Source organism: Centrocercus urophasianus, unplaced genomic scaffold, assembly GCF_019232065.1.
Source record: "Centrocercus urophasianus isolate 14NV4802_14NV808 unplaced genomic scaffold, USGS_Curo_1.0 seq_38, whole genome shotgun sequence".
Taxonomy (NCBI): Eukaryota; Metazoa; Chordata; class Aves; order Galliformes; family Phasianidae; genus Centrocercus; species Centrocercus urophasianus.
In genome coordinates, this window is record NW_024884955.1 from 5,732,977 (window position 1) to 5,754,864 (window position 21,888).

The 21,888-nt window shown below is 42.5% G+C and overlaps 1 protein-coding gene across 1 annotated transcript; it reads right to left on the bottom strand.

Moving 5' to 3' along the window:
- Positions 1-12,643: 12,643 nt before the first annotated feature.
- On the bottom strand, positions 12,644-17,444 carry LOC122167698 (agouti signaling protein). Its single transcript, XM_042832457.1, has 3 exons — positions 17,273-17,444; positions 14,288-14,349; positions 12,644-12,820 (listed from the first exon to the last, which is right to left on the bottom strand). The coding sequence occupies exons 1-3, from the start codon at positions 17,424-17,426 to the stop codon at positions 12,644-12,646; spliced, it is 393 nt and encodes a 130-aa protein (XP_042688391.1). The 5' UTR covers positions 17,427-17,444.
- Positions 17,445-21,888: the final 4,444 nt, after the last annotated feature.

Consider the following 21,888-nt stretch of genomic DNA (forward strand, 5'->3'; position numbering starts at 1 on the left):
TTCTTCAGTCAGTATTATACAGCAGGCTGAATGTAAGAAAATGAAAAATTTGGTAGAATGTATTAAAAGAAATGCCACCAAAATCCAGCAGCTGAAATGCTCTGAGATTCATGTTTGAGCAACAGGTGTCAGTAAGCAATTAAAACAGGTGGTGCGGAGTATGAGCTCTGGATAAGTCAAAAAAAAGAAATGAGTAACCAAATGTTGCTTGGTGTGCAGCTTGTTTTATTGCTTGCTGTTCTGCAAATAATCTGTTGTCAGCCTCTGAAGAGCATCAGTTTTGAGTGTGGGTCTCATGAAGGTAGCCACAACGAATGAATCCATATTCACTACGAGTTAACTTTTAAATATGCATTTATACAGAGTTCCACCCCAGTGTGTGCACCTGCGTCTCAGTGTGGATGGGGTCACCCTACATCACACTCAGCTCTGTGTGTCAGAATAAAGACGACATATCAAGTCAGTAAAATAATTGCAGTAGGGAAACAAGAGCTGGATATTGTCCTTTTTGTTGCCTTTCAGATTCCTTGTTAGTCTCTTCAGAGCTGGGCAGTGTCTTCCCTAAGCCCGTCTCTTGGCTGAAAGCCTGCAGTTCTGAAGTCTAAGGTTGTAATTATGTTTTGGATGTGACTGCCTCTCCATATGTCCATGGACTCATCAAATAGTTTAGCCCTTCCTGCCTGTCTGGTGGACCATCCCTCACCTCAGAGTAGAGCTAGTGAGGTCAGGTTGCTGACCAGCTTGCATGGTTGAGTTTCAGTCTTCTCTGGGGTTTGAGATTACCCAACCTCCTTAGTCTTGTCAACCAGTATTCAACTACTCTTGAACTTTTTTTCTGTACATCTAACTAGAATTTCCTGTGTTGCAATTTATGCTCACTGCTCCTTGTTTTATTCCTCTGCACCTGGGAGTGGTCTCACTCCATCTTTGCTATGTGTTCCTGTAGTAGCCAAAGGCAGCAGTGACTCACCCTCTGCCTTCTCCACGTGCAAACCCAGGTCTTAGTTTCCTTGTGCATCCTAATCTTCAGTCCCCTGAGCATCTCAGTTGCTCTCAGGTGCGCTGATGCTGTCTTTATACTGGGGAGCTAAAGCTGGGTGCAGATGCCCTTAGAGTGCTAAAAAGGGGAAAAGGTACTTTTCCTTTTACCTGTGGATCTGCTTTTGCTGGTACAGCTCTGGATAAAGCTGTTGCAGTCTCTGCAGGCATAACTCTCCTTACCCCTCTCACCAATTTATTTCCTTAAGTAACAGATCCAGCAGAACATTCACTCTAGTTGGATCACTGACCACTGGTGCTGATACACTGTGCTTGCTGCTCTCTAAACCTCTTGGGTTTAGGAGAGCTGCCTTTCCAGGCTGCCTTACTGAGGTAGTTGGCATGAAGTCTCCCTGGGAGCCGGAGTTTGCTATCAAGAGAGTTCTTCCAGCTATCAAAAGAAGCTGCCAGCTACTGGATATTACTGTTGGCTGGTCTTTTTCAAGTGCCCACCACGATGTCCCCTGTGTTGTTCTGTCCTCTTGATCCATACATTTCTGACTCAATTCTCTAAGAATTGCAGTCTATGAGAAGACAACAGAGCTAGCTGACACATGGAGTTCATATGAAGCATATTCTACTCCAGGTGTCCAATGCACAGGGTTTTATGATGGTGTGCCTTCTTGTCCAAGTGTGTATGTGTATATAAATATACATATATTGGATATATATATTTTTAGGAAGATCTGTCAGAGAGTGTTTTGGGTGGGGACTAGCAGCCAGTTCTGTGCTGATGTTGCTTTGTTGTTGTTTCACATGTTGGATGTCAGGACTCATTTCTCATTGCTGTTTGCTAGCTATGGATTGCCTACAGAAATTGTTTAGCACATAGAGGAATTTATGTGCACGTGTGTATATGTGTGTGTGTTTTGTTTTCCACAGAAAGACTTGAAATCTTGCATTTCCTGGTTTTGGAGTCCTGAGGAAGTCTGATACACATTATTGGGTTCAGGGGCTGCAGCTGCTGACTTTCAGAAAATGTCTTAAGGGAGAGTTTGTGTGCAAAGCTCTAAACCTGGAAAGCCCAGTGCAGACTCCTGACATTCAGCTTCTGTTGAAACTTCAGAGACTGAACCTGTGAAACTGGATGGGTCGGGGAGGTGTCCATGCACTGGCAGCTTGCCCAGATCTGCAATATCTGCTTTGCAGAGCTGTGTTCCAGTGCACTGGAGCACTGCTGCCAAGAGGGAAGAGAACAGACCAGTGGCTTCCTACTGCAGCGCTTTCACTGTCAGATCCCAAGCAGTTTTGCTTTACTATTGAAAACACAGTAGTCCGAGCAAGTTGACAATGCGGGAATTTGACTCAAACATGGTTTGAATGGATAAAATATAAAAATCATATTTGGAATGTTTTCTGCTAGATCTTCTGTTTTATTGGTTGAAGAAGACTAGATCAAACACAGACCCTAATAAAACCACTGTGGGATTTCTCTTCCTCCCTCCTACCTCCTGTAGCGCTGCTGTGGTTTACTGCTGCCTGGAGAAGAAATGCAATGCCCAGTTCCTGTTGGTGGTATGATGTGTGAATCAGCAGCATTATTGCAAGGGGGTATTTCATATTTCTGCCCAGCTGTCACTGTGTGCTGTGTGGCTTTCAGATAGAGTTCAGCAGCTTCTCTTCCTAAAGGCAGTCTTGTTCTCCCTTGCTGTGATGCAAACATCATCTTTGGCCAAACGTAGACAGTGCTCTGATTTGAATTCTTCAGGGGCAGTTTTGCATAATGTTCACAGTAAAATATGCAGATTTCACTTCGGCTTTAGCAGCATTCCAGAATAGATGGAAGGCTTTGAAACATGACCTGTGGTGTAGTAGCTGCTTCCCTTTTATTTGTTGTTATTTCTTAAGGAAAAACATTGTCTCGTGTCCCGAACCCCTGCTGCTTTCTCAGAAGGTGCCTGATCCATAGTGAAGAAAATGGCACAGCCTTACTGCTGGGTTGCTTCCTATTGTCAAGAGCGTGTCTGCTGCTGCTGAGTTGTCCTAAATCACCTGCAATTTTTAAAAGCACCTTTCTTGTTCTTTCTTATTTATTTTAATCTACGTACGATGAATTTGGTTATTCAGTCTGATCTGAAGCTGAGCATTTTGGTTGTCCCCCTCTCCTCTGCTCTTGTGAGGCCCCATCTGCAGTGATGTGTCCAGGTCTGGAGCCCCAGTAAGAGAAAGTCAGAGAGCTGTTGGAGAGGGTCCAGAGGAGCCACAGAGATGAGCAGGGGACTGGAGCAGCTCCCTACAAAGACAGGCTGAGGGAGCTGGGCTTGTTCAGCATGGAGAAAAGAAGGCTATTGGGTGACCTCATTGCAGCCTTCAGTACCAAAAGGGAGCCTACAAACAGGAGGGGAATCAACTCTTTGAAAGGGTAGATAACAGCAGGACAAGGGGAAATGGTTTGAAGTTGAGGGAGGGATGGTTGAGGTTGGATGTCAGGGGGAAGTTCTGTACAGAGAGAGTGGTGAGGTGCTGGAACAGCTGCCCAGAGAGGCTGTGGATGCCCCGTCCATCCCTGGAGGTGTTCAAGGCCAGGTTGGATGGGGCCTGGGCAGCTTGGTCTGGTATGAAATGGGGAGGTTGGTGGCCCTGCATGTGGTAGGGGGTTGAAATTCATGATCCTTGAGGTCCCTTCCAACCCTGGCCATTCTGTGATTCTCTTAATACAGATGTCAGTCCCATCACAATTCCCTTACAATGGTTTGAGTTGGATGCAATGACTAACAAACATAAGCACCGATAAGAGCGCAGCAGCTGCAGGTAATGAGGCTCACATTCCATTCCCCAGTACTGAAGCCCCATGCATGGAATTCCACGTCTGGCCTGCTGGGTCATTTGACTGTGATGGACTACGCCCAATCTCATTTTTGTGACTGCACAGCAGATGTCACAGAAGTAAGGTGAAATGTGAGCCACGGGCTGCCTGGGTCTGGATCCCAAGAGAAGTGGGACACGAATCACTGCGCTGAGTTGCAGTTGGAAATGACCTTCACACGTGCAGGGGGAGAATGTGAGGTGAGCAACAAAGGCGAGCTTTGTGTTCAGCTGGTGAACCAGGCCTGGTAGATGGGTGAGCAGGGTGATGCACTCAGCCATACGCCTGTAAGTGCTCTCTGACAGGGGGAATGAGGAGCTCGACTGTGGCATTCATTGGGCTCAGTGTTCGCCCAGCTGGCTGAGTGCAGTGTGCCTTGGAGAGCTCAGCCTTGTTGGCAGGCTCATCTTAAAAGGCAAAAAGAAAAGAAGTGAGGTTCCTAGCTGTGCATACAGGAGGTCTGGTTTGGGAAAGTGTGTACAGTATGTCAGAGGAATGCGGAGATCACGAGGAAGATCTAAAAATAAATTTAAATATGGGGTATGGTGTGTGCTGTCTTTTATAAAATTAGAATTCACTCAGATTTACAGCTTCCCCACCTACCCTGAATGCTGGAAGCCATGGGCTGAGAAGTGGGGAAATGCCCATGGCCCCTAGTTAATTGCTGTTCCTCAGGTTTAGTTCTTCCTGGGTGCTGCTGAAGTGGTTCAGGAATTAAAAAAGAACCCCAACAAGCAGGAAGAAAGTAGCACTAATATAAACCTAATTACCACTCTGGGAGAAGTTCTCTGTTCTACCCTATATCCAATGTTCCTTTGTTTCTTAACGCCTCCAGCTCCTCCCACCAGCCCACTGCATGGGGCTGTGCAGCACTTGTGGCAGCTGCTCCTGCAGTGACCGAACCTGCGGGTAAAATGGGGCTGATGGTGAAGGATTGTACTCCTGGCTTTTAGACAGGTCTCTGATTTGGGCAGGAAGAGCAATAATTCAGATTTATTTTCTGTTAATCGTTTCCTTTCATTATCTATGCTATCCTTCCAAGAAGGGCGAGTGGTGTAGTATTTATTCCTCCAACACTGAGTTAGAAGTAATGAGAGAGAACCGTCCGTATCTTTTTACTTTATCTCAACCAGATATTTTTTTATTACCAGATTTTATTTATCTCGATCAGATGATGTTGGTTTCCATGATTTATTACAGCAGCTGATTTGCAGTACAGCTTGGGTAAATCCTGTTCTTTGTTTTTGATGTGGCTTCATGTCCTGTGAAATGGAGATGGACGGAGGGGAACAGCCTTAGGAAATAAGGATGGTCTCTGACTAAGAAGGAAGGGGCACGTGGAAGTCCCACTGATGGCTGCATGACTCGTGGCTGTGCCCATTCTCATGACAGTGGTTCTTCTTGAAAATGATCTGAAGATTCTCATGGGCCAGATGTGGTTTCTTTTCTGTCTTTGGTACTTTTTTGTTCAGATCAGTCGGATGTCATACATGTATGCTGTAAAGCCTTGGTAGCTTCTTCCATCACGCAGTTTGCCCCGGACGACTTGGCACAGCTGTAAGAAGTGCCAACTACAATGACCTGCTTTTCCCTTTTTTGAAATCACTAATTCTTCAACAAAAAGTCAAAATAAAGAAGGACAAATATTTCCAGGAGTAAAGAATGCTTCCAGAGTGAAACCAAAATGTATTGTCAGCTTTGCAGCGTTCCTTTGAGCAGGGTGGGGACTGCTGCTCCGTTGGCTCCCTGTCCTTGTCTTACAGGTGGTTAAACTTGTGAGGGTATTTAGAAAATCAGTACCTAAGTTTTTAAACTTTGCTCTGTTCTGTAGAGGGGAGAGACACTCCTCAGCAAACCTGCTGCTTTTCTGCAGTGCTTCTGTTATGATTTTGTAATTGGAAAATAATTTCTGTAACAGAATATCAGACAGGCTTTAGGTTCATATCCATGTTGTCTCTTCCCTTGAGCAGTTGTCCCACTGCACACACTGGGAGCACCTTTTGAAACACCTAAAGCAGCAGTGAGGCTGACGCCTAGAGCTTTGTTTCAAGTTGGTGCTCACTGTAGGTATGTGCTTCACGTTAGCTTGATTCCCAGTCAGAACAGCCACCTGCTGGTCCGGTTCTCCCTCCTTTCCAAAATTGTTCCCTATATGTGTTTGTTTTTTTAAATAGCAGAATTCAAACTCTTCTTGACCTGTCCTGGCAGTGAAGCCTTTGGCTGAAATAGTGTCTAACCCCCACCATGATACCGTTGTGAAGGTGAACAGTGACAGCTTTGGCCAAATGTACTTAGAAAGAAGTGTTAGTGAAGGAGGGAGATGAACAAGTTGAAGGGATTAAGGGAAAGCAAAGCATCTGCTGTGCTCATTTAGTGCTTCCCATATGGGAAGCATTCATGAAATAGCATTAGACTTTAAAGAATTTGTATTATTTTCAACTGCCAAGCTTGCTATGGAACACAAAGAAGAGGGATGCTGTGTGTTCTCAGGGCTGACTTCTGCCCATTGCTGCTGGAAGTGTTGTGTTGCTGCTGTTGCCCTGCTTGAGACAGCTGTGCAGATTGATGGGAAACCCATGTGAGGTCATGAATAATATTTGGTTGAGGAGCCTACAAAAATAGGAAGGGTAAAAGAACAGTTATTGGCTAGACCCACCAGATGCTAAAGAGAGTGATTCTAAGTATTTATTAAAGCTTGCTGAAGATGATTAAAGCTGTAGAAGTCAATTAAAGCCAATAGAAGATTTCCACTGATTTGAAGGGGCCAGAAGTGTCCTGTGGGACAAGCACACCTGGTGGGAGATGCCCCTGCCCACAGAAGGGGTTGGAACTGGGAGCTGCTTAAGGACCTTTCCAACCCAAACTGTTGTATGATATTTTTGTCTTTTCCTGACTTTATCTGTATTAACACAGTTCACATGTGGCATTTATTTATATACAGCCATTTTAGGGCTCCTGTGTCTAAGGTCAGGATTTCATCATCTCAAGATCTCCTGGACAGAAATACACATGCACAAGTCATGTACCAATCACTTTTTTTTTTTTTTTTTTCTTTTTATTCAGAAATCTTGCAGAAATGACTAAAACCTCCTTTTTCTCTTGGGAGAGGTAGGACCTGGCCATATGTTGGCCATCTGTATATCATCTGAGAAGCCCGCGAATAAAATCTTTGTATTACTTCAGAAAGTAATCTGCAGGCAGCACAAATTTAGGAAGGGCACTTTGATTAATTGCTCTTTAAGAAGCTCATTGTGTCCATCTGGCCTTGTGCTGCTGCTCCAGATGGGGACGGTCTCCTCTAGGCCACATGTCACATCTGCCAGCCTGGAGTGGTACCCCTGTGTGTCTAAAATGGTACCGGGCACCGATGCTGCTGAGCTGCTCCTTTTGTGGAAGTCTGTTACTGAGGGGAAAGAAGGCAAGGGGATACATTTTCACATCTCCCTGAGCTCCTTCAGGTTGTAAGGACTCACAGAGGCTCGTGATGTCCCCGTGTGGACACCCAGATTGTGGTGCTGCCCCAAAATGGAGGGTGAGAGCATGCACAGTGTACCCAGGGAGATGAGCTGCTCTGCCTGGTGTCCAAGCTCCAGGAAGCAGCGGGGAGACTGAGAAGCATCTGGGAGCCTGAAAATGTGACAGATGGATCAGGGGAGTCATGCTCTGCCACTGCTGCGGCAGGTCCGGCATCTGGGCTGCACCAAGGTAATGGCAGCAGCCTGGGGAGCCTGAGGGCTGGAAGCCAGTTTCTGCAGAGCAGCGAGAGGAGCGCTTGTCTGCCTGCTCAGCTTCCACTGCCGGGTAGGTATGAGGCTCTGGCAGATGGGGGTTGTGAAAAGAGGAAGAGGCATTCGTGCAGGTTCTCCCTCCAAGGTGTGACCTTGTAGCAATAAGTGCAGCATCAAAACCAATGCTGCGAAGAAGTGAAGGCGCGTTGTTCTCATAGGTGACTCCCTCCCTCCTCTGGGGAATGAGGGCTCCCATCTGCAGGCCAGACCTCATCAAGGCTCGGGTCAAGGATGTTACCAGGAAGCTTTTGAGCATAAGACAGCCTTCGGACTGTTATCCGTTCCTCTTTCAAGTGGGTACCAATGATGTAGCTGCAGGAAGCCTGAGGTCTATCAAAAGAGATTTCAAGGCCCTGGGGAGACAGCTAAAGGACTCTGGAGCACAGACAGTGTTTTCCCCCACTAATAAGGAGAGACAGGGAAAGAAACAGGCGAGTTCAGGTGCTTGGCTTCAAGACAACTCAAGAACTCTGAATTGTATAACCATGGAAAAGGCTTTGGGCTGAAAGGTCTGCAGGGACCCTCCTGTCTCAATGGGGGAAATGCTGCTTGACCCGTAACCTGGCAAGACGGATGGGGAGGGCTTTAAACTAGGACTGACTGGGGAAGGGAATACCATTAAGAACACTGAGGTTACATTAAGGGATGACGCAGTGCTGTTAGAGAATGACGAGGCAAATGGGAGAATCTGTGCTGATCCAGAGTGGCTGCAGTTTCAGGAGCTTCTATACCAACATTTTGTCCTGGTTTTAGCTGGGCTAGGCTTAATTTCCCTTGTAGTTATTGTATGATCTGGATTTAGGAAAAAAACAGTGTTGATAACACAGTGTTGTTTTAGATTTGCTGAATGATGCTGTACAGAGCCAAGAAAGTTTCCGTTCCTTGTACTGTCCTGCCAGTGAGGGGGCTGGGGCGGTGCAAGGAGCTGGGAGGGGGCAGAACCAGGACAGCTGACATGAACTGGCCAAAGGGACATTCCATGCCACAAGGTGTCATTCAGAATGATAAAACTGGGGACATTTACTGGGGATATGGCCACTGCCATGACTGAGTGGGCATTGGTCAGTGGTGGATGAAGGGAAGGCAGCAGATGTCACTATTCTAGATTTTGGTAAGGCCTTTGATGCAGTTCTTCATGGCACCCTTCTGGATGGATTGTCCTACTGTGAAACAAACGAGTTCATACTGTGCTGGGTGATGAACTGACTCGATGCAAGAGCTCGAGAGGTAAATGGGGCTACATCTGGCTGTGTACAGTTACCAGAGGTGTTCTCTGGGGCTCAACTCTAGAGCCAGTCCTGTCCAACATTTCTATCAACTAACTGGACACAGGCATGCATCCACAGCACGTCTGATGATGGCACAGATCTGAGAGGTGGTGCTGATCCCTGGAGGGACAAGAGGCCTTGTAGGAGGATCTAGATTGATGCGAGCATTGGGAAACCATCAGTGGCCCAAAGTTCAGAACAGCTGGTGGGATGCCCATCGTGTAAGATGTGGGACCGTCTCATCCATATTGTTAGAAAAGAAAACAGGGGCAGTGGTAAGGGCAATTTGCATCTCGTGCAAGGGTCAGTTATATCTTGTAAACTACTAAATAAAATGCAAACAAGTCAAAGATTGTCTCTGTTTGCAAAGAAGTAGCTGTTAAACGTGCAGTTTTAGTTTTGGAAATTGTGACAGATCTGCTCCAGATACTATAGTGGCAATTTGATTTTGCAGTGCTGTAACCATAGCAATTGTGTATCTTTTACTCTCATCTGGAGATCTCTGTGTGGGGGAAGTTGTCCAGGAGGGTGGATGTTCAAAGTTAAGTGGTAGAAAAAAGCAGAAATTCTTATGTGTTTGTTAGCAGAGTTTTTAAAAAATTTTACATCTGATTCTACAAATCCTAAGTGTCTGAGTTAAATAGGGCTTGGGATGTGAACAAATCCAGAATTTGTCTGTTTAATGTTCACAGAGTCAATTCTGGACGTAGAGTGGTCTAATTCAGCTTGAAAGGCTTTGATGAAAAACCTCACGATTTAGTATTGTTTTGCATTGTCTTTAGATGTTATTTAATGCCTGCACTCACACATATTGTACGATTTAAGGCTGAGGTCTCTCACAAATGGTCACTCTCACAGTACTCTGAGAAGCATGTTCCATGGGGCTAACATGATGTAATTTTTGCAACATAAAATAGAGCTTCTACAGAGACAGCTTTGGGCATGGCACATGCAAGTACTTCTTGGCTCCTTACTTTGATCACAGCCTCCATAGCATTCTCTTTCGCCTAATTTATCATGAAGTCAGCCTTATTTCTCTGTCTAAAAGGTGTTTGTTAAAGCTCTCATTATGCTCAGCTGGTGCAGTGTCACAGATAGTGCTGACTCATATACAGACAACTTGGAAAAGGTTTTATTGAGAAGATCCTACAGACTAACGTGAGAAGTTGTTTGTTTTCCTTTTGGGGTCTCCCAACACTTTCACAGCTTCACCAGCTAATTACTGAGGTATTGGAGCTGGTAGTCATTCAGATGTTAATTCTAGCATTTGTTTTAGCCACCCAGATCAACTTGGATTTTCTGGTCTTTGAAGTTGACAGTAAGAAATCAAGTTGGACCTTGAGATGGGAAAACATCATAACTGTTTTAAATTCCCACAAGAGAGGCAATATTTGGAATAGCTAATAATGATTTATTTGTACTCAGTTGCAATCAAGATAACATTTCCATTGGTCTCCAGGAGTGAGATTTCTCTGTGTCTCAGAGCATTACTGGGTCTGTTCTTAAACTTATATTTCAGTGAGTTATTTGTGAAGACATTTTGCTATGTGACAAAATTAAACGCTCTGCGTTTGTCATGCGTATGTGTTACCATCTCTGTGCTGATGACATCTCCCTCAGGGCACTCTCACATATAAAACCAACTCTTTAGCATAAATACTTGTTCAAATTAAATGCAGGAAGCAAATGGTAGATGTATGTATGTATCTTACTGATTTCTGTATCCTACCCTCCCTGCAATGTGATCTTTAGCCAGAAAAGTAGGTTAGTAATGATTTCAGAGTACCTGATTGTATGTATTATTTGGTGTGATAGATCAATGGCAAAGAAAGCATCATCTCTTCTCAATGAATTCCAACAAACAAAAGGAAGGTTTATTAATAAACCGAATCTGTCAAAACACACTATGCATAAATGCTGTATTATAAAGGAAGTGCTGTATGTTTCACAACAAATCTCATTATTCTTATGTGGAATAGTCTGTCTTCTTCTTTCGTGCCCTGGATAAGCTGGGTCAGCTTCTATGTCTCTCACTCCTCACCCTGGGTCTCAGTACTGCCCAATTCCTCAGCAGACAGCCAAGCAGAAGTGAGAGTTATTGCTGAGAGAACAGCACATGCTGTTGGACTTTTGCCCCCCTTTCTTTCAATTTCCTCCACTGCTTCCATTCATCCTGTTAGAGCACAGTTTCTGTGGCCTCTTGTGATTAGACAAGCACTTGTTTCCACGGTAGAAATTGTGTGATTATGGATATCATTTTAATATCAACTGAGGTCACCTTCTTATGAAAACTTTGGAACAGCTTGTCAAGAACGTACGGCTTCCCTAGGAAAAGAAGGGGTCAAATTCTGTTCCCAAACCCACCACCATGTTGTATTTCTTCTCATGCTCTTTGTGCCACGGAGTTCTTTGTGCTCATGGATTCCTGAGCCAGGATATCTGATTAAAAGAAGTAGTAACACATATTTAAAAGAATTCAAACTTGCATCATCCATGACAGCTGGATGAGGAACAGAGTGACATCCTGCGACATTCAGGCTCTTAGATTAAACTCTCTGTCAACTGTATATCTCTCTAAGAAGGTGAACAGACATTTCTGTCAACACCCAGCCTACATTTAAAGCTCTGGGCTTTGAACTGATGTTTGAAGGCTTGAGCCACTTTAGGGACTATTTATCGTCTATATTGTCTTTGCCCGCCTGGAAGATTTTGTAGCCCTCAGCTGCTCTTAGAAATAAATCAGCTGAGAAATTTCCTTCAAATTGGAACTGCAGAGCATTAGAAAATTCAGGGATCCTCAGGTGACTAACCATAATGGTGGAGGAAGGGAAAAGACTAAAATCAAGAGGCCCATGGGAGGAAAAAGAGTGCATACACTCTGGGAAAGAGAGGAATACGGCAGATGCAGAACAGAAAAGGTGGAAAGCAGGAGAGCTGGAGTCTGGCAGATGAATAGTCTTCATGTTGGGCACTGCTAGGTCTGCTCCCTCCTTGCTCTGCTATGACCTTTCTCCTGGTAGCTCAGCCAGGGAAGGCTCTCTGCTATGTCATCTGGGATAACTCAGTATTAAGGCACAGAGCTTCCACAAAAAGAGAAAGATGTTTGTTTCGAGACAAACTTTGCTGCTATGGCCTTCAGCTAGAGTAACCTACAAAGATTTTAGTCCTAATTTTTGTGGAATGTATGAGAGGGGAGTTAACCAGGAAACCTGCACTTTCAGCTTTCCATATTGGATCTGCTGGAAGCCTGTGCTGTGCTGTCCTTGAGGGCAAACCTAAGCTCTGGTCTCACATGAGATTGAGAAGTCCTTTTTCAGTGTGGTTGATTGTAGGCAGGTTTTGCAGTGCTGGTTAGATATATTGAAATGTTTCGTTAATAAAACCCTTCTCAAAGAAAAGAACAAAAAACCCAGTTACCAACCAAAAAAGAAAAACAAGCAAACAGACAAAAAACAAATTACAACCCTAAAAATTCCCAAACACCGAGTACCTAGAATTCTCCTTAAATGCAAGTTAGTTTTGCCAAGAATGCCTGTTCAAAGTCTATCTTCCTTCCTAAAAACCTCATTTTGTTCATGACAGCATCAACCCCATGAAGAAAATAATTGTCCATTGAAGAGAAACAAATCCAACCTACCAGCTTCAAAGCTCTCTACTTCGATTGCTACATGCATTAGGCAGTTTGACATATACACTTGAGAAGCTAATGAAAGACAGCAGCCTTAATATGTTCCTGATTTGGTTTAGCACTTTGGGTTTAACAGTAGACACTGGCAGATCGTCTGAAAAATTCGGCATTTGCACAAGGCACAGTAGTTACAGCAGGAATTCAAGTGTGGTTTGCAGGTTTTGAAGTTTGGCACGCAGTCAGCAGCAGGTGTGGGCCTTGGTTTTGGAGGTTTCTTCAGTTCAGCATTTTTCTGGAACAAAAACATGAAAATAAATACAAATGCAGAACAATTATGGGTCAGGATAAGGGACGGATGCAAAGAAAGTGAACTGTGGGAACTTCTGGCTTGAGATGGCAGTGAGACCCAAATTAAGTAGCAGCATGGAGTTGATGTGGTGGGACTGAGCTATGGGAACTGCTGGATTACCTATGGAGCAGAATGGCACACTGCCTATGGATGTGCAGCGTAGGCAACAGGCACTCCTATTATGAGTGCCTAAAAATGTGACTGAATAGACCTTGCAAAATACACTGTGTGGAAGAATGCAGCAGCAGCAAAGAAAACAGAGCAAGAATCTTTAAGGATGACGTTATTACAGGTTCAACAAGGTAATTAATTACTCTTGGATGCCCAGCTTGTTTGTCAAGCTGCTTTTAGAGCTCAGCGATCATTTGTGCATCAGATTTGCATCTGGGAATCCTTAACTGCAGACACAGGTGAGTGAGCTGAAAAAGGTCTTGCCTACCTGAGGGGTGCTGCTTCCCTCTGATTTGGAAAGAGGGGAAAGCTGGGGCTGGTTAGCATGTGCCTGGGACCTGGGCAAGGCTTCTGGAGCCTTCCACGAGTGCCCCAGGCAATCTTTTAGAATTGGTAAGTTTACCAGAAGTCTCATTTGTAAGGCAAAACTGGATGTGGTCTGTAAGTGCTTTAGACGTCAAGCTCGAGTACTTTGAGTTTGACTGCGAGAACGACCTGCTGAGAACTGCAGTGGGAACAGCAGCACCTCCTGTGGCCTTTATCAACCTGAGTCATGCTGGGGGCTTAGGAGGTGTTTCAGAGAAGGCTGACCATTCAAAACACTAGAATGGAAAAGAAGGAAACTCTAAATGTTGCTGGTTGTAGCGATGACCGGCTTGGCTTCAAAGAAGCTGCCACGTCAAACCGAAAAATGAAGTAAAAATGCTATTTTCTACTCTCTCAGAGAGTCTTGAAAATACCAATCTGAGCCAAACGATGGGATAAAATTCCTAGGTAATGTTTTCAACTGAACACCAAATTATTTGGATCCTTCTACTTCAATGTTTTGGCACATGCAGTTAAAAGTGAGCAGAGTGAGTTTGTGCCTCTTAGCTGCAGGGCTTGGACAGCTGACCCACGTGCTGTGATTGGGAATGGCATTTTTTTTTGGCCAATACCTGAATAGTGTTGCATCTCGAGCATCTCAAGTCTAAGCTAGGTTTTCTGTAAGAGGATTGTAAAATAAAGCAAAACAGAAACTACAAAACCAAAACCCAATAACCTGTAACTAATGTAGAATCATGCTTTTTTCCCATCAATTATGTTTTTCATCTTTTCATTTTACAATATTAAGCTTCAAACTTTATGTAAGTTAAGTCATGGAATGACTGTAAAAACTCTCTAGATAAGTGCACTGGGGTGAAGTATAGCAATAATAAACCATTCTATTTTGACAATATTTTCTGAACAGCTGCCTACCTTGGAAGATTTCTTATTCTCTGCCTCTTTTCTGCTGACTTTCTGGGATCTTTTAGTTAAATCTTCAAAAAGAAAAGCAAAACATAACATTAAATCAGTCTTACAGCAAATATTATTTAACAGATATGCTTGATAATATTTTTATGCAAGATAACCTGCATTGCCGTCATCACTGCAGGCATCCAAAAACAAAAACAAACAAACAAAAAAAGAACAACAAACCAAGGGCTCTGTGTTAGTAAATTCTCTTGGAGTATTTATGCATATTAATTGTATTTTTAAAAAAAAAAAAAACAGGAAAAAAACAGTGAGAATTCCATGTTTTCTTCTGTAAAAGTGGTGTTACCTACACAAATTTGACAGGAATTATTGTTCTGGTTCCATCAGCAAAAAGCTCTTTGCTGTTTTGGCATAAAACACCTTGAATTCTTCACCTTGTTCCTTTTTTACTTAGCGTCTGTTTTTGTGAAATGCTAAGGCAAAGGTGTTTCATCAACCCACCTGTAGCTTTTAAATGTTTGTGTGTGTTGCTGGAGTTGATTCTTGAATTTGGTAAATTTTAGAGAGGAGATTTCAGACTTTGTGTGATGGAAGTTTGTAAAGTTTCTTCTTTTATTTTAAGGTCAAAACACTAACATTGCGAAATTTCTCACATTATCCTTTGAGGAATATCAGCTTTATTATTATATCACCTTTAACAGGAATTACTGTTTGATGTTACCTCCATAATTAAGACTTGCCTTGGGATCTAACGCAGCAGGAGTTTTCTGTTAAGGAGTGAACGCTGCCCTTCTCATCTATCACAGTATTTTTGTACATCGTGAACTTTGGATTAAGTGTAAGATCCATGATTGATTGATATGAAAAGATTTGCATATGCCTACTTATGAATGGTGGCTGCTTGCTTGTTCCAGAATTTGCTACCCAAACCTTTTTGAACACTTAATAATTACCAGAATTTGCAGAATTACGCAATTAAGAATGCACTGCTTGGCAGTTTCATTTATTATTTTAGCATCATTACAGAGCTATGGTTACACATCCATCATCAAGTGACACTGGGTGGAAAAACTGTATTTCAGGCATAAGGAATTTCAGGCCACTCAAGAAGAGCACGGCTTGCACCCTCTGGTGTGGGTTGGTCAGTTCCAGTTTCATCTGGCACGTTGTGTTGGCTTTGTTATGCTGCCCCTTGAAATTTTGTGCTCATAGCTGAAATACCTCACTGACATCCCATTCTGTGACAATCGGGTTTTCTATGTCTGCAACTGTTCTGGAATGCTTTGCTTATAAAATTGCTTTGATAATGTTCAGTTAAAGATGGAGCAATATAATTAAACTGAGATTTAAACACTGGTGTAACAAAAATATGCAGTAGTTATTCTAGAGATTTTGGTGAAGATAATGTTACCCAGTGGGCAGACAAGAGGGAAACATAAAAATACATTTTTTAAATAGGTGAACACTGTAGTTGCCTCTTCCTTTTGTATTTAGATGATGCCTCCTTCTCCCAACCTGCCAATGATTTCATATTCCTCATCTTTTATTTACTGTGTTTTCAACTGCTGTCTAACTGACCAGCTGCTTACAAACCTTTGAAGTCATTCTTTCATTTTGGGTGTTAAATGCTCGTTGTTTTTGCATGCATATAGGAGAAGGATGAACACTGTTTGCTTACATTTACCATGTTAGTTTACTGTGAATTTCTTTTCTTACTTTGGATAATTGTTTCTTTTCTCTACTGGCTCTAAAATGGGAAAGTGGCAAAACTGGGCTTTTCCACAGCATGGTGGGATGATGTGGATCTTGCAGAGAACGAAGGTGTGCAGAAAGGGAGGAGAGCTTTTTGTGAGGCATTTCAGAGCCATCTAAAGCAAAAAGGCCTGATAGCATTAGGAGATTTTTCCTGTCTTGAGTGTCTGTTGGCAAAATAATATGGCATGGTAACCTATCTGCTATGCTCAAGGCATGTCCACGTTTTTCCATGGAGACACAGAAGTTAACCAAAGGGAATGCATTTTATAATTCTGATTCTAGTTGTAAAGGAAAAAAAATATTGGAAGTGTGGGGAGTGTAGGATTAGAAGCAACACAGAATGGTGTGGCACGAGTTTAACAAATGTGTCATTAAACCAACTTGATTAACACAGGGATAAGGAGATCTGGATTTCATTGGAGAGACTTGTGTGGGACAGCTGGCTCACCTAAAAGAAACATTGCCCTTGAGTAAAAGGGCAGAGGAAATAAAAGGTGAGAAAATTATTTGATTGGAGAACAAGTCCTAGAAGCCTGCAGGAGGGAGATGAACAGTAGAAGTTTCTCAAGAGAGAACTGAAAGCTGACTAAAATTGCATTGAAAGCGTCAAGGTTGAGATTATGAAAAAATATTTGTGGAGGAAAATGTTAAGCATTGTCTGACAAAATTCACCACAGGACCAATGGGCACCTGTCAGCAATGGTAGGGGCATAGCCTGTCCTGCCTTGGATACATTGATGACTTCTAGCTCCCTTGCAATCCTCTCCTCTCTGGGTTAAAGATCACTTGGCACAGGTAAACTGACGTTATATTGATATCTCAGCAGAGAAATCAACAGATTTCTACAAGAGTTGATTAAAAAAAAAATAAAAAAAATTGCTCATATTCACTTCTATTTGCACTGGAGTTTCAAAGGAAGATTGATGCCCATATCAGTGAAATAACCTTGCTCTTGAATACAGAAGGACATATGGTATGATAGGAACCTCAGTGCAAACCGCAAATCTAAAGGCAGCTTTTCTGTTGTTGTTCTTTTTACACTAAATTGTGGCTTGCCACACTGCCATGCTTGAATCCCATGGCTGCATTGCCACTGCAGTTCTGCGTAACACTAAGGCATCTGTGTGAAATGCAATGTTGTGGTGAGCTATCTAAATAGTCCATATTAATCAACAGCTGCATTTTCTTCAAGTCCTGTTAATTTGGCATCAAAGGGCAAATTTTACTAACCTACGATGGAGATGGGTGGGAGATCTGGGAGGTTCATTTTGTTGTTCTTTGACAGGTTGCATTCTGTCTTCTCCTCGATTACCAGGTGAGAACTGGCAGCTCTGAGCAAACTGTAGCAGAGCAATAGGCTTAGGAAGAGGTTCTTACTTTCCATCCTGGGGAGAAAAAATCCCACTGTTCATGAAAACCAAACCACAGTCAAAACCTGTGTGCATAAGAGAGGTACCTGTGTGGTAGAAGAGAAGGAGATGAGTCTCAGCAATTCTGTCATGTTGAGCAGTTTTATCAACAGATCTTTGACAATTATTTGTTCCTACTACATTGACCTTGATACCTGGATTCCTAGGATTGCAGTTGTCTTAGTGGGGGGACAAAAAAGATCTCTCAAAAATAATCCTCTAGAGAATCTTTTTTTTCTTCTGAGCCTTTTCTCAAAAGTTCCCCCCCTTCTTCCCTCCCACTGAGGAAAAAAAAAAAAAAAGGTGTGAAGAGTTCTCCCCACTGACTTTAACAGTATTGTTTACTGAACAACCAAGGGAGAAATTTCTGCATTCACTTTTGGCTGGCCCCGTCACATGGTGGTATTTTTCCCAGAAAGTTCTGTTTACATATTTGTGCCATAAAATCTATAATAATAATAATAATAACAGCAATAAAAACAAATTATGTTTCCTATTACTTTTCTCTGTCTACAAACAAGTCATGAAGAAATATTTTATTATATCCTGGATGTGGCTGCTGTGCTTGCATATTGGTTCATAGCCATAATTCAAACAAATTATTTAAGCCTCAGGGCTGAAAGGCACTTGCATGCCAAAGGATTTAGTATATACTTAGTAATTTTTCAGATCAGCAATGTCTATAGGATTTGAGCATACTTAAAGAGAAGCCTGCCCTTTGTTGAATCTGGCCATGTACCTTGGATGAAAGTCACTGGCCCTGGACAACCTCTGAGTGGCTCTGTGCAGCAACACGGAGCACACAAACCCAATTACCATTTTGCTCTCATTTTCTTCTAGATTTATAATGCTGTTGAAGTTCAAAGTTAATGATTGTTTCCATGTGCAGCAGTTTTATGATGTGTCAGAGTTATGAAACATTCCTTGTGGACGTTCTGCCAATCTTCAGATTTATGTGTAGCTTTTTGTCAGTGAAAAGCTACTAGCAGTATTAAAAAAAAGCAGTGAAGCCAAATAGTTCAACAGATTGTGACAGTTTAATTAGTGGAGACAAAAGATGAAGAGCTTCTGCTTTCGAAGTAGGGCATTTCCACTCTGCTCGTACAGCATCACCTCGAGCATTGCGAGGAGTTTTGGGCACCATAAGAAGTACATAAAGAATTACTGTCCAAAGAAGGGATACAGAGATGAGCAGGAGGGATGTACTGGGAACTGAATGCTGCTGTGTCTGTATCTCCAGTGGTATGCAGCTGGTAGAGCTCAAAGCCGTATGGAAATTGAGACCCAAGCTGTGTTAAAGTAGTGGCTGTAGATAGATGTATCCTTTAAATGATTTGATGAAAATTTTGTGATAGGCAATGGGAGGTCTTTAATTTGATTACAGATATGGTCTGGTATTAAATGTGGAGGTTGGTGGCTGTGCATGTTGCAGGGGGGTTGGAGATTCATGATCTTTGAGGTCCCTTCCAACCCTGGCCATTCTGTGATTCTGCAATATCTGTAGGTTGCTCTGAAATTAATGCCTTCTATTTACTCATGGAAATTTCAACAAATACAAAGAGCACAATAACACTTTTCGGTAGAGCAAACTCTCAGCTACAAAGCAGTATTTTTCAACACAGTCACAACCATTAGCTCTGCATCTCTGTTAGTGATGAGCAGCAGCCTGCGCACTGAGCTCCTCAAAACCCGCACCAACAGAGGCCACCATCACCACTGCTGAAATGACCAGATCACTGCGCTCACCACCACTGCTTGACTTCCATAAACGTCCAGAAAATGTTGATGAGTATCACTGGGTGCTGTTTTGTCAGCATGGAGGAATTCAATGACGTACCTTTGCTCCGCTCACACTGCCATGTCAGACACCATTTTGTCAGACTCCTCTCTGCTGCCATCTGTTGCATGGTGACAAAATGGAACAGGATGCTGATGGGAAGGTTCAACCCCTACTGCCATCCCACCAATACCAGCCTCTGACATTGTGGGCCAACATCATAAGTTAGGAGGCATTACTTTCAGAGCAGCCCATGTATTTTGATCACAGAATCTACCAGATAACCCTGCTTGGGTGTTACATGGAACAGCACAGTCTGCTAGATGAATGCAAGCAGAGCTGACAGAAAGACAAAGTGAGTGGAAAGTGGAGTCAGAAGTGAAAATGAGACAAAGGTTCTGGTAGGCTTGATACTCTTTTCCATCATGTTGCAAAACTCCTGCATGTATTTCCTTTTTTTTTTTTTTTTTTTTGGCATTACAAGAGAGTTTTTATTTTCCAATTTTGCTCATTAGTTTCCTAATTCTCCTACTGGGACTCATTAGAGACTTCTTAAGGTAATCTATTTTCCTTAATTTTAGCAAGCTGCACATCTGCTTTTCTACGAACACTTTGTTTTAAAGGAATTCATTTTCCTAGCAGATTCCTAACAATTAAAAAATATATTATTGCAGGGTTGCCATTTACTGATTTAATTAGACTAGAATGTACTATGATATGTTTAATGTGATTTTGTTTAGTTTACATGGAGTTAGTCTTGCAAGCAGAGAAGTAATCACTGAACATCAGCCACAGTTCAGCACATTATGTAAGTAAACAGTTAACATGTGAAGTGCCCTTTACTTTCCAAGGGAATGACAGAAGTACACATAAAACCAAAAACAGAGCAAACAATTAAAAGCTTAAAACAACTGAATTTATTGAGCGCAGTCAGAGATTGCAGTGCCCTTTTCTATGCCATTCCCTCTGTATTTAGATTATACTATTGAATACGTAAGGAATATATTTGATACTCACCCCAACTGTTAAGTCCCATTAGCACTCTTTTCAAATATAAGTCAGCAAATGGCGTAGGATGCGAAAGACCTTTCGTTTTTTCTAATCCATTTTATCTGGTGAGTTCAAATTAAGTCTTCATGAAAGAATTTGATTTCCTCAGTTGCACTCTGTAAACTCAGCACTTCTGAGAGGAGCTTGTTTCCTGCCACAACTGATTCCACTCTACTCAGAGGTTTATCCTCATCCAACAGCAGAGTGAGCAGCTGGAGACTTTGATTGGCTTAAACACTGGAAGGGACTAGTTTAAATTTTCTTGTGATGTCTGACAGACTCAGACCAACTCATAAATAAACTGGGATCACTCTAAATAGCTTGCTGAAAACTGTTGCTTAGAAAAACGAAATGTTAGAATGGGTGAACAAAGGAATATGAAGTACTGAAAACTGCGTCACATCACTCAGAACTCAAAAATCTTCACCTGTGCTCTGCTCTGCTGCTCTTTCCATTTTGAATGGAATGAGGGAATGCAAGGAAAAAAAAAAAACAACAAACAACCAACCAAACCAAATCCAAACCACAAGAACTAGCAGATACCTTGAAAAATTTCAAGATTTTAAGATGGAGCATCTTTGAAGTATTTAGGGAAAAAATTAAATGTAAAGTTCAACAAAATGACTGCGTTGCTCCCCCTGAGGTTTTGGTTGGTCATTTATTACTACACAGCGCTGTCCCGTCTCAGCCATCAGGTTTCAGTAGAAGAGCTGCAGTGAGGATGTGTTGGAGGGCAGGGGACGAATCCACCTGAGACAAATGGGAACGGCCAGTGCTGCAGGCAGGCATCTGCTGCAAATGCTCTGCGGTGCTAAGAGCAGATTTACTTGCAACTGGCTACACAGAATGCAACTGTTGTACTCCTTCAAGACTTCAGAGGGCACTGTCAACACCGAAAAACTCGTCAGTTAATTAAGTGCAAGCAATACCTGCTATTTATCCTCAAACTACGAAAGAATTTGGAATAAACCGACACAGAGCTTTCTTTAGATCAAACCTGAATCACAGTGTGTTTGAGCTATTTCATTTAGTGTTGTGAGAATGGGCTGTGAAAGTCTTAATCTACCTCTCTTAGTATTTCCAAGGTTCTGGTAAGGACAAAATTTCTGTTTCAATGAGCTTCCCTTTTTCACTGGAAAGCTCCAAGCAGGAAAAAAAAAAAAAAAAGAAATTGTAACACATCTACCTTCATTTTGCAATTGAAATATAGGAAAAGTTTCTCTAGCTTAGGAACAGCTGCTTAATGAAAATGTGGGCACGCAGTGTGTTCATATGCTTAACATACATCGAATTCTTGTTACTTTAGAGCGGTTTCTAGACCTTGTGTGTTTGGGGGTGAGACTGTAGAAGAATGAGACTGAAAATTACAGCACACTTCTATTCCTCTCTTGTGTTCTGGTCTTTGAGCTTTTAGGGATCATGTGTCACACTTTCCAATTGCAGCAGCCAAGGCCAAATACTTGAGCAAAACAGCGTAAAACCAAGAAAGACTTAATAACATTGCTCCAGGAACAGAGATATAAGGCTGCATGTTTTTCTCAGGGTTCTGATCTATTCTACTTTGCTTTGGGTACAACGTGGTAGTTGTGATGCACTGGTCAAACTGGAGG

Excerpts from the sequence above, each read along its gene's own strand:
- LOC122167698 (XM_042832457.1), bottom strand. The coding sequence starts at position 17,426 with ATGGAAAGTAAGAACCTCTTCCTAAGCCTATTGCTCTGCTACAGTTTG. Across the intron at positions 14,350-17,272 it reads CCCACCCATCTCCATCGTAG|ATTTAACTAAAAGATCCCAG; the intron begins GTTAGTAAAATT and ends TTCTTTTTGAAG. Across the intron at positions 12,821-14,287 it reads AGAATAAGAAATCTTCCAAG|AAAAATGCTGAACTGAAGAA; the intron begins GTAGGCAGCTGT and ends TTTTTGTTCCAG.